The following is a 14,608-nucleotide window of genomic DNA, read 5'->3' as shown; positions in this document are numbered from 1 at the left end:
AAACTTATCATCTCACAACATATGTGAATGATTATGTCCAACGATGTACATGATAAAATAAACCTACAGCTGTCAATTTCTGTTGGGGTAAAAAGCAGGATTGAAGGGGAATGACTATCAATAATATTCAACAAAAAATAATGTACTTCCTGTTTTAAATCAAAAAGTGTTGAATTAAATAGTGCGCTGCTATCTAGTGGTTGACACTAGAATTACACCCAAAAACCAAGTACATAAGAACTGTACAAAACAACAAATCTGTGAAATTTCAAGACCACAAACTCGGAAACCGCAATGGAGACCGATTTACTGTCGTGCGAGAGTGACTCCCACCTCTGGGACGTGAACTCCATTGAAAACCGATGCCCTCCTGGACAGTAAATCAGAAATGAAAGAATCAGCTCTGATGGGTGGACGTCGGATAGACACGACATTGATACCTGATGTTGGGTTTGGATACCAGAATGTGGTTGAGCTACCGAGATGAAAGCATGAGGTGCCATTCTGATATTTTAGGACTTTTAGAAATCAGATCCTATTCTACTGTACTTGTCGTTGTTGTTGGGCTGGAGCTGAAACTCTGAACCAAAACGCTTTGCGTGAACGGTTCGAAACGTGATGGCTGGTGACCTGCAGAACGAGCTCCTCTTCGATGCGATCCGTGCAGTTGATACGCTCCACTTTGGTGTCCGAGCCGCTGTACTCGATGACCGTTCCCTTGAAGGTGATCTCCCTTTTGAACATGGCCACCACAAAGTTCCCGTTCAGCAGGAAGTTGGACTGGCTGTCGGATAATGCTGGAGAAAAAAAAACAACAAGTCATTTGAGCGGGAAAAACATGGGAATAGCGTGCTTTTGTAAATAGTGGTCCTGTTGCCAGCTCATTGTTTTGGAAAATCACACTTGCAGCTCGAAGCGACACAGGCGATCACAGATTGCATCGAGTTGGAGTTAAAACTGTGTGACACTGAGCGATGATTGATGCCGCAGTGAGACGACAACATACGAGAGCACACAGTTCACCACTATAGCACGTAAACACAACCAAGATTTTTTATTTTATTTTTTTCAAGATTGGTTCCAAGAAGCATGCAACTAATTGCGACGTCTGCGAGCCAAAAGTATGCGCGCGATGAACTCAACTCCCTCCACTTTGTTTATATTCGAGTTTGCACGTTGTTGGAGCCTGAAGCGAGTCATCTTGAGTCCAAAGATGATTGCGGGTTTGGGACGATGCGCCGCAATGAGACAAATGTGCAAAACATGAGCATACAAGTACAGTGGTTACCTTGACTTGGGAGTTTAAGCTCGCAACTAAAATTAAACATATATCAAATCAACACAAGATAGTGTTAATCTGTTCTAGCGCCTCAAAAATGGCGCTGTATCGACAAAAAAAAAAAAAAAAATCAAGATTGGCATCTGTGCATGCAGGTTGTTTCATGGGTTCCATCAGAGTAAAGACAGAGAAAAAAAAATGATACAAGCAATTTTCTCTAATATTCCCGCAACAAATATATAGCACGTTAAAAAAAAAAATTATAAAAAAAAAATCTAACCTGAGCTGTAATTTGCATTTTCATATTGGCCTCATACAATGATATGAAAAAGCTTATTTGGGTTGATAGAGCGAGAAGAATAATTTGTTTAAAAAAAGAAATAAAAGAAAGTTTGAGAGCATTTCAGAATGAAATGCACGCCATGTCGAATAATCACTGCCACACGGACGTTTCGTCAAAGATGGTAACTCGCTTAACGTATTTTCCGGACAGACTATAAGGCACACCTGTAACTCTTTTCGGGGGAAAAAAAATAAAGAATAAAAAATAAAATAATAAATAAATAAAATAATAATAATAATAATAATAATAATAATATATATATATAAGCCACAGTTTTCTCTGTTCTATGAGTTGTTTACTGCAAGTACAGAACGATTTTGTACTGCGAATGCACATCAAGATACATGAACAGATTCTTGAAAAAAGCGCCTTTTTTAAAACGTATTTTAGCTTACAAATCTTTAGGAAAAGGGGATACAATTCACATTTTCATTTTTGTTGTTGTTGTTATTATTACATTTTGTTTCCCGATTCCAAAGCTCGTGGGGGTTCGATACCCCCAACAAGGTGAAAAACCACTGAGCCAGAGGGCCAAACGTGACACGGCGTTGCAAACAGCCACCATATGTGTGTGTGTTTTTTTTGTTTTTTTTTTCAGCCACATGTGTTTCCTGATAGAGTGACTGAAGAAAGTCATGAACCTCACTTGAACTAAAACGTCTTCATTTTCTTCCCCGGCTCCGAGCCGAGCTATCGGCTTTCGCCCACATGCGTCTAATTAGCACCTAGAGCCGCCTCATTTATCTTTCTGGAGGGCGTCTGACACTTCATTTACTTTCCCAGGCGGTGGCCCTTGTTGCCTTGACCAACCAAAGCCCCCAATGCAAATCCACCCCCCTCCCCCGCCATCCACATTGCCTTCATATACACTAAACGCAAGAGACAGTTATGGAGTGCCTTTTTTGCAACAGCTTTACGTCTCCTTCGCTGACAGCTTTCCTCCTCGGCTGCATGGGTCACCGCAACAGGACGTTGGCGAAGGGGGCGTAATGGAATTGACCCAACTTACTGAGGGGGATCGAATGTAAGCGTAGTCTTCCGCTCATTCGAGATGTAGAACCGGCTATAGCTAAAACCGCAAATGTGAAATATATAAAACATAACTCTTATTTAACTTGGAAATGTTGACGTGGGGTATCTTAACTGAGAAACAAGCTTTGATGTTGGGGAGGGGCTACGTTTAGCCTGGGTTGTTACGGGGAGTCTTGGCCACATGTGCATGCTAAGTTCATCGAGATGTTTTGTCGAGCTGCCAGTTGACCCCACGTGAGACGAACACGGAAGGACAATAAATCAGGCACAGTCGTGTTTTGGTTTTGTTCTGAGGAGAGCAAATTTTATAACTGCGTGTTGCCGGGGTGTCAAAGTCATTTTGGTTGCGGCAACATCACAGTTATGGTTTCGTTTGAAGGACTGTTATGACTGTGAACCCGAATCGTGTGATATGACGCTAACCCTCATTCACATATTACATAGACGGTAAACAAATTCATGAATAACTATAAAATCAGAGGCCAGTACATTTATTTAAATAGAGGGATTGGTAACAAAAAAAAAACAATTTTTGGTGTTTAAGGAAGAAAAACGAAGTCGATGCACAGAATTTGCTTTCGCGGGCCACATAAAATAATGCGTCGGGCCATATCTGGCCCCCGGGCGTTGAGTTTGACACCAGTGTTGTACAGTATACTTCTGAGTGTCATTTTTCTTTTGAAAAAAAAAAAATCATGCGAAAAAACACATTTTGGTGTTTTAGGAGGGATTCATTGCTTTTCCATTCATGAATGGAATGAATTAAACTTGTATCTCAAGGCTTCACTGTAGTAATAATTCATTACTTTTATTGTTGAGTTTTATTCTCCAATGGCCACGCACTTTTCGAAAAATATGACTTTTATTAATATTAAAACTCTATTATTTACCTTTATAACTTTGGAAAAAAAACCTGACTTTTCCCTGTGGCCCTAATTTCCTTTCTTTCCAGACAACTGGCCTTCATCATCTTCATAAAAGAAGATTTATTGCAAGTGTGACGTTCCTCAATGTTTTTGTTTTTTTTTCATCCAGCCCTGCTCCTAATAAATTGTCAAGCGAGCCGCCAGCTTCAATGTTGGATCCGAAAACTTGATCTTACTCAAAAACCGCATCCTCGCTCCGACTCACCGAGGTAGTTGTCGTCTTCTGGCTTTCCGGAATAGCTGACCTGCTTAATATCAATGTTGGTAGCACCAGCGGGGATGCGGACCACAGTGTTGTAGCCTGCAGATAAAAAAAAAAAAACAGACAGAAAGCATGAGGAGATCAGATGCACTATGAAGTTGCTTTTTTTTTTTTTTTTTTAATAGTTTCACCATGCTCCAAAAGGGATGTCCGCTTCCAACCGCTGGGGACTCCCACACTTGGAAAAACACCAAAAATCAGGTCTCGTCTCAAATAACCTGCAGGAGGGCTTGTTGAAGTCTCAGAGGCCCGGTCGTGAAATGACATGTAATTATTCCCCCCGAACATACGATTTGGCTTGTAATTACCACACGGAACGTGTTGTCCCGACATAAACTAACACGGAGAACAAGCGGGCAAGACAGAAAGAATCACCCAAAAAGGACACACTTGACACAAAAAAGAGTGCAAATAAAACGCTCTAAAAGACAAAATATGCAAATGCTCTTGTGTGAAGTGGTGGAAATATAATCAGAATATAGCGTTCATGCTATAAACTGAAGGAAAATCAGTTTTGAAACATCATAAAGAATATCCGAGAAATTAATGAATATGACTTGTGGCTAGCCTGTCTTCATCACAGTTGAAAGGTTGTGGGTTCAAATCCCGACATGTGCATGTTATTCCCATGCTTGCGTGTGGTTTCTGGAAGGCCACTGGCTTCCTTTCACATTCCCAAAAAAATCCTAGTTAGGCTCATAAAAGATAATAACTTTTTGTTGAATTTACTAAAGTCAATTTCGTCAAGTGGTCGCACAAATGAAAATTAACTGGGTCCAGGTGCATTTTTTTTAAATAGCCGATCAACTACTTAAAAAGAATCATCTGGATACAGATACATTTTTTTTAAAGCCGACTTGATTCTTAAAATATCTAGCTCCAGGTGATATTATTTTGCCCACTGACCTAAAAAAATAAAATTGAATAAATTAAACAAACTATTTTGTTCCTAAGTAATATTTATTGATTTTAAAAAAAACGATTTTTTTTTAACATATTCCAAGATCGTATAATAAAACAATGGAAGGAAGAAAAAAAAAAAAACTATTGAGCTCATGAGTTATTTGCCACACTGAAAAAAAATAGCTGTTGAATTTGTGGAAAGTGGTTGGACAAAATAAAGTCGGGTAGCCACTGGATGAAATAAAATGAAATAATTCAATTTAACAAATTCAGGCCATCATTTTTTTCAGTGCAATTGTAGCGGCAAAATAGCACAGTAATTGTCCATGACGTGGCTTCCCTATCACCTCCAGCCACAAGGGGGCAGCACTTGGTTTGCATATCATCCATCTATTAGCCACACAGTCTGACCTTTAGAAAAACAAATAAGCATCGTTTACAAATTTGTCATTTGGAGGTGACGCGATGCAATAATAACTTAATGACAATAGCAATCAATGGTCCATCAATCCTTTTTTTTTTTAATATATATTTTCTCCTCACTAAGGTCACATGTGAGATGGCGCTCATCCCAATTGAATTGGAGCTCGAGGTGCAGCAGAAAAAAAAAAACATTCCCTCCCTCCACGAAACAACCAAAAGAAAAATGAAAATGAATGCAATCAGAATTTGGCCAAGGATGAAGCGCCGCATCTGATCAGTTTGTTCCAAAAAAAAGAAAATGGTGAGGTCAGAGCCAGCATATGATTGATGATTTCATTATAATTTATATTTTCACTTGACAAGGACTTTCACATCAATTCTATCATATAATACTCACCGTACTGAGCATCGTTGAACGTCCCTGCCTGTGTTTTGCACGAGGAGTTGTCTCCACCACACACGCCGCACTTGTCATTCCTGGCCTTTGAGTTGAGAACGTGATCGCAGCCCGCTTGCTGGAGACAAAACGTTGACATTGTGTACTGCATATTGAGATGGCATGCTGATGCTACGGGGAAGCAAAGCGACGGACCCTGCAGAGGCCTTGAACGCAGATGTCGTAGGTGTCTGTGCCGCAAGGCGTGCCGTCGATGACGCGATCCTTCAGCTGGTAATACGCCGTCGTCCCGGCAACCCGGCAGAAGAGCTTGCAGCGATCGTTCAGTTGTACTAAACAGAAAAGATAGCGTTAGGTTTCAAAAGGAGATGCAATGGTCAGAGGTGCGATGCGGAGGGGGGCACGTGTGACCCTGGGGAACATGCTTTTTTTCACGCTGTACCACAATAAAGTGTAATTTCACCTCCACTCCACTAGTTGGCAGTGGCGCTCTCCTTGCCCATTGTGCACAGAAAGTATTAACTCCACCGTGTAGGTTTGTTTTGCAACGGAAATGCTATTATTTATAGTTGCGGCAGAGAGTGAGTGGTTGGGGGGGGTAGGGGGGGGCGAATTGTTTTCTTCTTGCTAGGGGGGAGTGTAACAGAAAATAATTGAGAAGCACTGGTGTAGAACAACGCTTTTTTTTTTTTTTCCAGACCCTCAGCACAGTTGCCGAATTGAACTTCCACATCATCAGTAATACGAGTGTAAGACTGCTAACAACAAATTTTCACATCTGAGAACTTGTACTATTAACGGGTCACATGACGCCAGGAAAGAATTCAATGGCATCCCCAAATTTGAAAGACAGCCACGATCAGGACATAAAAAGGTCCTTAAATTCTTACTGCCACTGTATTTGGGCACCCAGCGGACGGTTGGAGGTAGACCGTTGATATTGAAGTGTTTGCCGTCAAACTGAGAGCACTGGTCTTCGCGGAAATCTTTCCGGCCTCGCGGACACGGCTCAGTGTTGCAGGAGCGGAACTTCATCCGTCGTCCCACGCAGAATTTCCCGCCGTTTCTAGGCCTAGAATAAAACCCAGGAACAGGAGATATGAAATCATGTCTGGTAGTTCTCAGCCAAAGCTTCTTCTCGGATTAAAGTCCAATGAATAAAATTCCAGCCGTGGTCTTACTCGGGCTTGTTGCAGTCTCTGGTGGTGCTCCGTGTCCCTCCGCCGCAGGACCTGGAGCAAGCATTGTAGGGCCCCCAGGCGCCCCATTCCCCGTGGACCGGCTGCAGGTGCAGCTCCTTGTTGACACACATCCCGTGTTTGCAATACTGCAAGTAACGGACAGATCACGTTAAGAGACAGCGGCATCGAGATTTAGCGTGCGCGCACCTGGGAGGGGTGATCCTCTTTGACTTTCAAATCCTATGTTTACATCAAGCAGTATTTGAAAAGAAATCCTAATTCCATGTTTATCCTTGAGGGAATGTATCCAATTCCACCAGCTGTTGAGAGGGAGGACGCGATGTGAACCGAAACGCAATAATACCGTGTGCGTCCAATGGGTTTATATCGGAAATTGGCATTATCAGGACATTGATAAAAAACGGATTTCCTCACACAAAAAAAAATACTTACAGTTGGACCTGCAAACCTAAATAAAAAAATCTGCAATATTTTCAGGGAAGATAAACCTCTAAAGCAGTGCTTCTCAAATAGTGGGGCGGGCCCCCAAGGGGGGGCGCGGTGCAATGCTGAGGGGTGCGCATGTGAACCTGGGGAACATGCTTTTGTTCCCCACCGTACTACAATAAAGTGTAATTGCACATCCACTCCACTAGTTGGCAGTGGCGCACTCCTTGCCTATTGTGCGCAGCGAGTATTAACTTGACGATGTAGGTTTGGTTTGCAACAAAAATGCTATTATTTAGAGTTCCTGCGGAAAGTGGGTGGTGGTGGTGGGGGGGGGGTGAATAGTTTTCTTCTTGCTAGGTGAGGCGTAACATAAAATAATTGAGAAGCACTGCTCAAAAGGCAACCTTCCAGATGAGAATTTTCCTGTAGCTAATTTCACTCCCACTGGCCGGCCTCCCAACACACTGAAATACAATAAATCCTTGACTTTGGATGAGACTAGCTCCCATGATCAAACTCTGGGAAGTAAAGAACCCACAGGAGGAGATGATGCAACGTAATCCCGGGGGTAACGGCTAATCTGCAATATAAATCCACCGTTATCACGGGAGACAAACACCTGCACCCAAAATACAAACTGGCCTCTCGCTCTGCTTGGATTTGTTTGTGTGTTTTCCACACCTAATGATGGAGTGTGAAGACAGTGCACAATAACACGCAGGTGTGAACAGCTGCAGGGTATCGACTAAATACGACGCAAACGTTGCCATAATCCGGACTGCAACATCCCGGGCCTTTTTCCTCTCGCGACTGATTGTTGGAATGAGATGAAATGGCTCCCACGGCACGATAAGGCAAACAGGTGTGAAATTTATTTGAGCCGGCAATGTCAAATTCAAGATCATCTTGTGTTCAAAGGTTTCCCAGCAACACACAGTTGTGGTAAACTACGTATTGTGAAAATGTGTTTTATGCGCGTATCTTTAAATTAGTTTAGGGGAAAATTAATTGTTAAATTGACTAAATATTAAATACATATTAATAAACATCAATGTGCATAACCAAATATATATATATATATTTTTTTTTCTATATTTAATAGTAGAAATTCTATTTTTATTCATATTTTAATTGATTTAATTTTTAATTGATTTAATTTTTATATTTAAATTGTATAAATTAAATTTCAGAAACTTCAGAATGTTACAGTGGTTTACAATAATAAACACAGGCACTGTATACTTTTAGGAATACACCCTCTGCCTTATTTGTCAGGAACATTTTGGCCTACAACATTATTATATTTTAATTTTGGTCATTATTGTGGTATTTGGGCAGCCAATTATTCTCTTAGGGTGCTACTTGTCTTAAAATGTTTGCCAACTACTGATATTGACATGGATATACTGTATATTTGCTGTGTAAAAATAGAAAATTAAAACATATCAAGCATTTAGCGCTTGTTTTAGGCATCATCCAAAAACCTCAGCACCTAAAAAAGGCACCATTATAAGAAAGCCCCGCCCACCCCCTAAGACCACAGTATCCCCGGAGAGCAAAGAAAGACCACGTTTGGAATACATTAAATGAATCCCCTTTTTTTCTCACTACAAAGACTTTCCTCTTTACTATTAAGGTCACATTCCCGTCACCACTTTCCCCTTCCATACCTCCCTTTTCTCCCTATGGGAAGTTGTAAGGGCCATCGCAGCGCAGCGAGCCCCAAAGAAGTGTCAAACTTGAGGGGGGGGGGGCGTCCGTCAGAGCGCTGCAAAGCCTGCGTAAGTCTCTGAGGCATTCCACTCCCTCCTCCCTCCTTCCCTTCCTGTGTTTACAAGCCTTGCATCTGCTTTCAAAAGGTGATGCGCCTGACAAGAAGAGGATGGACGGGATTGTTAGGAAAAAGGAGAGAAAAAAAACATCTGCATGAGACAATGGGTGTATGATAAAGGTATTTGGTGGCAGAAGAGGGACCAAGAGGAGATTTCAATTTGAGAGGTTTAATTTGTTCCGTGTCCATAACTCGAAACGCTCATATCTCAAATTGTATTTCCCTCTTGAGATGAATGCAAAGGTCATCAATCTGTTCCATCTCACCTAAAACCACATTTTACTGTTTAAAAAAAATACATTGACAACATAATTACATGATACAATGTATAGCATTAAACAGGGATCAATTCATTCTGTCTCCTTCTGGTATGCCCGACCACCAGGGGGCAGTACAATACAGTCAGGCAGAGACAAAGAAGAATTGTTTCAAAATTACTGCAAGTCACTAAGTGAGCTGCTGTTGAGGATCAATATATGCCTGTGAGTATTGTTCATACTGTCTGTCTACATGTTGCCGCACCATTTGTGTTCAAATATCCGTAACACTCCGACTGCCCCTCTATGACATTTTGCAATGTGTGTTAGCATTAAACTTGCAGAACACAAAGTCGTGCGGTTGTTTTGAATACACAAAGTGTAATTCTTGTTATTTTATGTTTAGTTTAATAGTAAACTTCAACTGTTCATGGCAATAAAGAGCTCAAATTGTTTTTTTTGAAGAAGTGCTCCATATGACAAAGTGCTGCTTGTCGTGAAGTGAATTGAGTTCAGTGCAGTGCTCGTGTGTCAAAGAAAAACTGCTGTGTTAAATAAAAAATAAAAAAATAAAAAAAATAAAAACATTGGTGACTTGATAAGAGTGACCCAGCTGACGAAATATGAGCCATCGTTCGGAAATTTTGGGGCTCGCAAGCAAGTCAACTGTGTTCACAGCAAGCAGCAGTTTGGCAGATCGTACCGAGCTCTTCAACAAGGAGGCTGCTAATCGATTATTACCAACCCAAGTTGAAATTTGTTGCGTATTTAAAACAACCACACAACATACATTACAAAAGGCCATAAACGGGCTAACAAAACGGCTACACGGCTATAAAATGATTTCAATGGAGAAATTTGAGAATTCTTTGTGTGATTTATAACATTGCAGTCGGATGAAAAAACGGCACCACCAAAAGCAAATCTACATCTAATTTTGCAAACAATTTCTTCTCAGATAAAAAGAATCAAAATCGACATAAACTGATATTTGCTGCACTCATAATATCAAAGCTTCAATTTTACTGTCGTTGTCGTAGTATTTGGCCTAGCTAAGTCGGTGATGTCCCACAAATTGTTCATATAAATAATAAACTGTGCGTTCAATCAAAGTGATTGGACCTCGGTGGCTTCTCATGGGGGGAGGACGAGGGCACACTCAATTCAAATCAGTCGAACGGGAATGCTGAGGTGAACGGCCTGTATTGAGTTGACTTTTCCTAGAAAGGTTGTCAAAACTTGGAAACGCGGTGAGACATTTGAAGGTCTTGCGAGAGCCGCCTGTCCAGCTATGACGAGCGTATGTTTCAAATTAGGAATTTGACAAAGACGCACGTTGGCTGGCCGACAACACGTGCGCACATCCAGCACATGGCTGGCCCTTTAAGCACGCCCTGAAAAAAATACACCTAATATGTGCAAGTGTTTGCAAATGCGACAAAAAGGGCTCAATTTTGCTTTTCTCCCTGACATATAAAGATGGGCGTGTCTCAGGCAAGATGGATCACTTCAACTTACTTCCTTGACACCAATTACTTTCCTATTCAACGGTGCTTTGGTGCCATCCTCATAGACCACGCGTGAAAAAAGCAAAAATATGAATTGTCAATCAACAATAACAACCTTTACGCCAAAAGTACAAACAAACAAGTTTTTGCGGTAAATCCTGAAAATTGTAACATTTACGATTGATCGGGGAGGAAAAATCTTTGATCAAATGAGGGTTAAAGTGCTCAATTTTGACACGGATTCTGGTATGTTGTGCACCCATCTTAACTTATTCACTACTAGCCGAGTAAAAAAAACAAAAAGAAAAAAAGAAAATGGATCTTTGACGTCTTTAGCCGTCAATGGCAGTCAATGAGTTAAGATAAGCGAAAATGCATAGCGCCTCACTTTAAACAAGTGTGGAGGCTAACCCAAGGACAGTGGGAACGAGGTCGGAGGACAATAGCATCTGCCCGGAGCTCCTTTGGACGCTGGCGCCCTGTAATTGGCGGGAAATTGTCGCACAGAGCGGCTCATTTGTGCATCCAAGCCATACATCAACGCAGGAATGAGAAGGCAGGCAGCTGATTTAAAAAGCCCTCCACTCTTTCATTTGGCGCTTTGCGACACGGAATCACCTTTCATGTTGCGGCCATCTTTTCTTACCGGTCTTGGTGTTCTGAACTGGAGTACGGGAGGATTTGCGACTCGGACGCCCCCCCCAACCAAAAAGCTTTGCATTCTCCACAATGCATGTTTACAACACAAAGAAAGCATCTGGAGTCACTTCTCATGGGTCATCACTGTAGATTTTCCAATCGGGCCACTGTTAATAAATTGACCTGAAGGTCTGACTGGATTACTTTAACGAGGATCCCTCGCCGTACCGTGGCCAAACGGAGAACTAGCTGGGACCATCTACCTCATTTCTGGCTAGCTAGCTAGCGAGCTAGCTAGCTATCTGGATGGCTGGCTAGCTAACAGGCTAGCTCTCATCTGTTGTGGATCAATCCGTAGCTGTCCAGCAATAGCTAGCAAAGATCTTGGTGGAGGACTGTTTGAATTCTTGATTCAGGAATCGAATTACAACTGCACGGAAACAATGGACTACAAACACAGGCCAAAAATCTTGAAATTTTATTTTTTTTTTTTTTTTACGAAATTTGGTTTGGCTGCAGTTGAGAATTAAGTAACTCGTATGATATCCTAAGATTCTTTCCTACTTCGATTCCAAAAATTCGGGTTCATTGACCACTTTTCCACGGCCACTTGAATAATCAATTTGAGTCACCCCCGCCAATTTATGCATAGGCATAAAAAATGCATAAATTTGGACTGTGGGAGAAAACTAGAGAATTCCAAAAAAGCCACAGGACATGCAAACTCTAAACCAGAACCTAAAAAAATATGTGGCAATCACTACATCACTGTTGCCCACAACAACATTCCCTTATTATCATTTCAGATCCACTAATACTCACAAGACCGATGATTTATTGTAAAAGAAACATCCTTCACAAATAATAAGGCCGGGAGAAAGTGATAGTGCCGCAATTCCAAGTTACAGTACACACACGCCGTTCGGCCACAAGTGTGTCATGCTGCCAGGAGGGTTGGGCCAAACACTCGCCGTTTTTTCCGCCAACAGACTCCATTCTGGCCCGCCGTTTCTTGTCAAGACCTGGCTGTCTCACTCTAATTGGCTCAAACAAAAGCAGGTTGTCATCCCCCCCCCCCCCCCCTGACGGAATGCTCTGGAAATATATAACAACTTCCGTTCAATTGAGCACCCATCAAGAGGATCTGCGAGCGTTATACGACAGATAAATGGACAAACGGTCCAGCTTGGGCGATTTGGACGACTTGTTTATCAAGTGCCACCGTCTTCCACCGCCACCCACTGTGTGGCTACGTGGTGAGAAGCGGGACCTTCAAAAGGTTCGGCATGTGGATGCCCGGGCTGAGCGGACCCCGGCTTTGGCTTGACAGGCCACTATTGAGCATGCTTGCTGGCCCTTAAACTACACACACACACACACACACAGACAAACACACCCACACTCTTACGTAAAGAGGACCATCACAAGCACGTACACGCAAAAAAAGAAAACAGACAAAACATCAAAAGTGACACACAGGCAGGATCCTTTTAAAGGTGTGTGTGTGGGGGGGGCAGAAGAAGAGAAGATAGAGTGAGGGTTGGGGATGCGGGGGTTAATAGGGGGGAGGGTGGTGGCGGTATTTATAGGCAACAAGTGATGGGATGCCCTCATTAATTCACGGCTCATTGAGCCAGATGACAGACACACCGCCAAGAGGTCATGTGACCGCATTACTCAGTCCAGCGCCCTGTGAGGGGTGCTTGATGAGGGATGAGGGAGAGGTGGGGGAAACAGAGTGCCCCATTTCAACAAAACTGTAGACAACCTATTTCTTTTGCACCGCCCATCGATGGAGGACGTGCCGCAGTTGGGTCGCCCAATTACCCGACGCGGTTTCTTTTGTAACCCGACGTTACAAACTACGAAGGTCGGGGAAGGTGACCACGTAACAGCTGACCTGAGAAGCGTTTGGCTAAATACTCAACGGTGCCTCAAGAGTGAAAGGTCCGGACCGTCTTGAAAATGTCCTCGCAAGTGTATCGGCAATTAAATCCACACTTTTCCCTCCTTCGGCCATTGTGGTTTAAAAAAATCAAAAATATATTTTAGATTTTTGAACGGTCGCCAGTTCCGACTTTCGGGTGTGTTGAGTCCGTATAGCGCGGCCCACTCACGAGTGAGTATCCAATCACAAGACGCGTTCATCACCTTCAGCGTAAGGCCATCGAGAAGGCCGAACTATCGCAACTTTCTATCAATGGTAAAAGCTCCCTTGAGACACAGAACAGACGTACGATTGTATCTGAAGGCCTCGGCCCAATAGTGCGTGCTACTGGTATTATGAAATCTGCCTGGCAACACGAGCTAGCTGAATTCTGATTGGATAAAAACTCTCATCTAAAATTACAACGCTAGGATGTAATATGACATCAATGTGAAGAATATGATCATTTCTTAGATCAGCGGAGAAGGCCTGAAGGATATGGAGATATTCCGATCAGGTTCATATGATCAAAAATATTCAGGTCAGAAAAGGGGTACCCCAGGGCTCTTATTTGGGTTTTGAAAAACTCAACTATGAGCTTATACTTGCTATTGGAGAGCTTAGTAAAGCGGGGCCAGAGAGGCCATGTCTGTAATCCTTCTGGCCATCTAGTCGCCTTCTAGTCCACACACACACACACACACACACACGCACACCCCCACGCACACCTCTGAGCCAAAGGCATGACCCGTGTCCCCGCGCGGCCTTAGACCTGAACCTCATGACTCCTTGAAGCAAGACAAAGGAAAGGAGATGTGAACACACTCCAGTTTAAAAAGGACACATAGCGCAGTGTCATTTATGGCCATTTTCTTCCATGGGCCTCATTTATTATCTTTTCAGAAGACACAAGTGTGCACGTTTTTAAAGGTGCATGTGGGAAACCCCGAAAATAAGTTTCACCACAAAACACGTGCTAGCAAAGAATTGGGAGTCTTCAGGCGTCCAAAAGACTCGATCAGTTTTAATAACATCATCTACTTGTACATTTGACCTTCCAAAATTTTATCTCTCTACTACACCCCCCCCACACCCCGCCCCCCACCTCACTGATTTGCCCCATTTTAGTCGCACGTGATAAGTTGTCATAATAACCATATGAATTCTTGAAACCTGGCCAAAAACATGAGGTCACATTGACCTTTGACAACAAAATGATAATTAGCTCATCCATGCCACGTGTTGAAATT

General features: G+C 42.4%; 1 protein-coding gene across 1 annotated transcript in view; it reads right to left on the bottom strand.

The window, feature by feature from the left end:
• Positions 1-14,608, bottom strand: part of LOC148315865 (A disintegrin and metalloproteinase with thrombospondin motifs 20) — an 87,337-nt gene that overhangs the window by 38,879 nt on the left and 33,850 nt on the right. The window contains exons 12-17 of the mRNA XM_088287252.1: positions 6,747-6,892; positions 6,456-6,637; positions 5,761-5,897; positions 5,566-5,683; positions 3,786-3,881; positions 631-797 (exon numbers count right to left, since the gene is read on the bottom strand). Of these exons, the coding sequence (XP_088143378.1) occupies positions 631-797; positions 3,786-3,881; positions 5,566-5,683; positions 5,761-5,897; positions 6,456-6,637; positions 6,747-6,892 (846 nt within the window). The remainder of the gene's footprint in view (positions 1-630; positions 798-3,785; positions 3,882-5,565; positions 5,684-5,760; positions 5,898-6,455; positions 6,638-6,746; positions 6,893-14,608) is intronic.

Source organism: Idiotropiscis lumnitzeri, unplaced genomic scaffold (genome assembly GCF_059441095.1).
Source record: "Idiotropiscis lumnitzeri isolate Australia: NSW breed Sydney's pygmy pipehorse unplaced genomic scaffold, RoL_Ilum_1.0 HiC_scaffold_35, whole genome shotgun sequence".
Taxonomy (NCBI): Eukaryota; Metazoa; Chordata; class Actinopteri; order Syngnathiformes; family Syngnathidae; genus Idiotropiscis; species Idiotropiscis lumnitzeri.
This window is presented reverse-complemented; position numbering and strand designations above follow the sequence as displayed.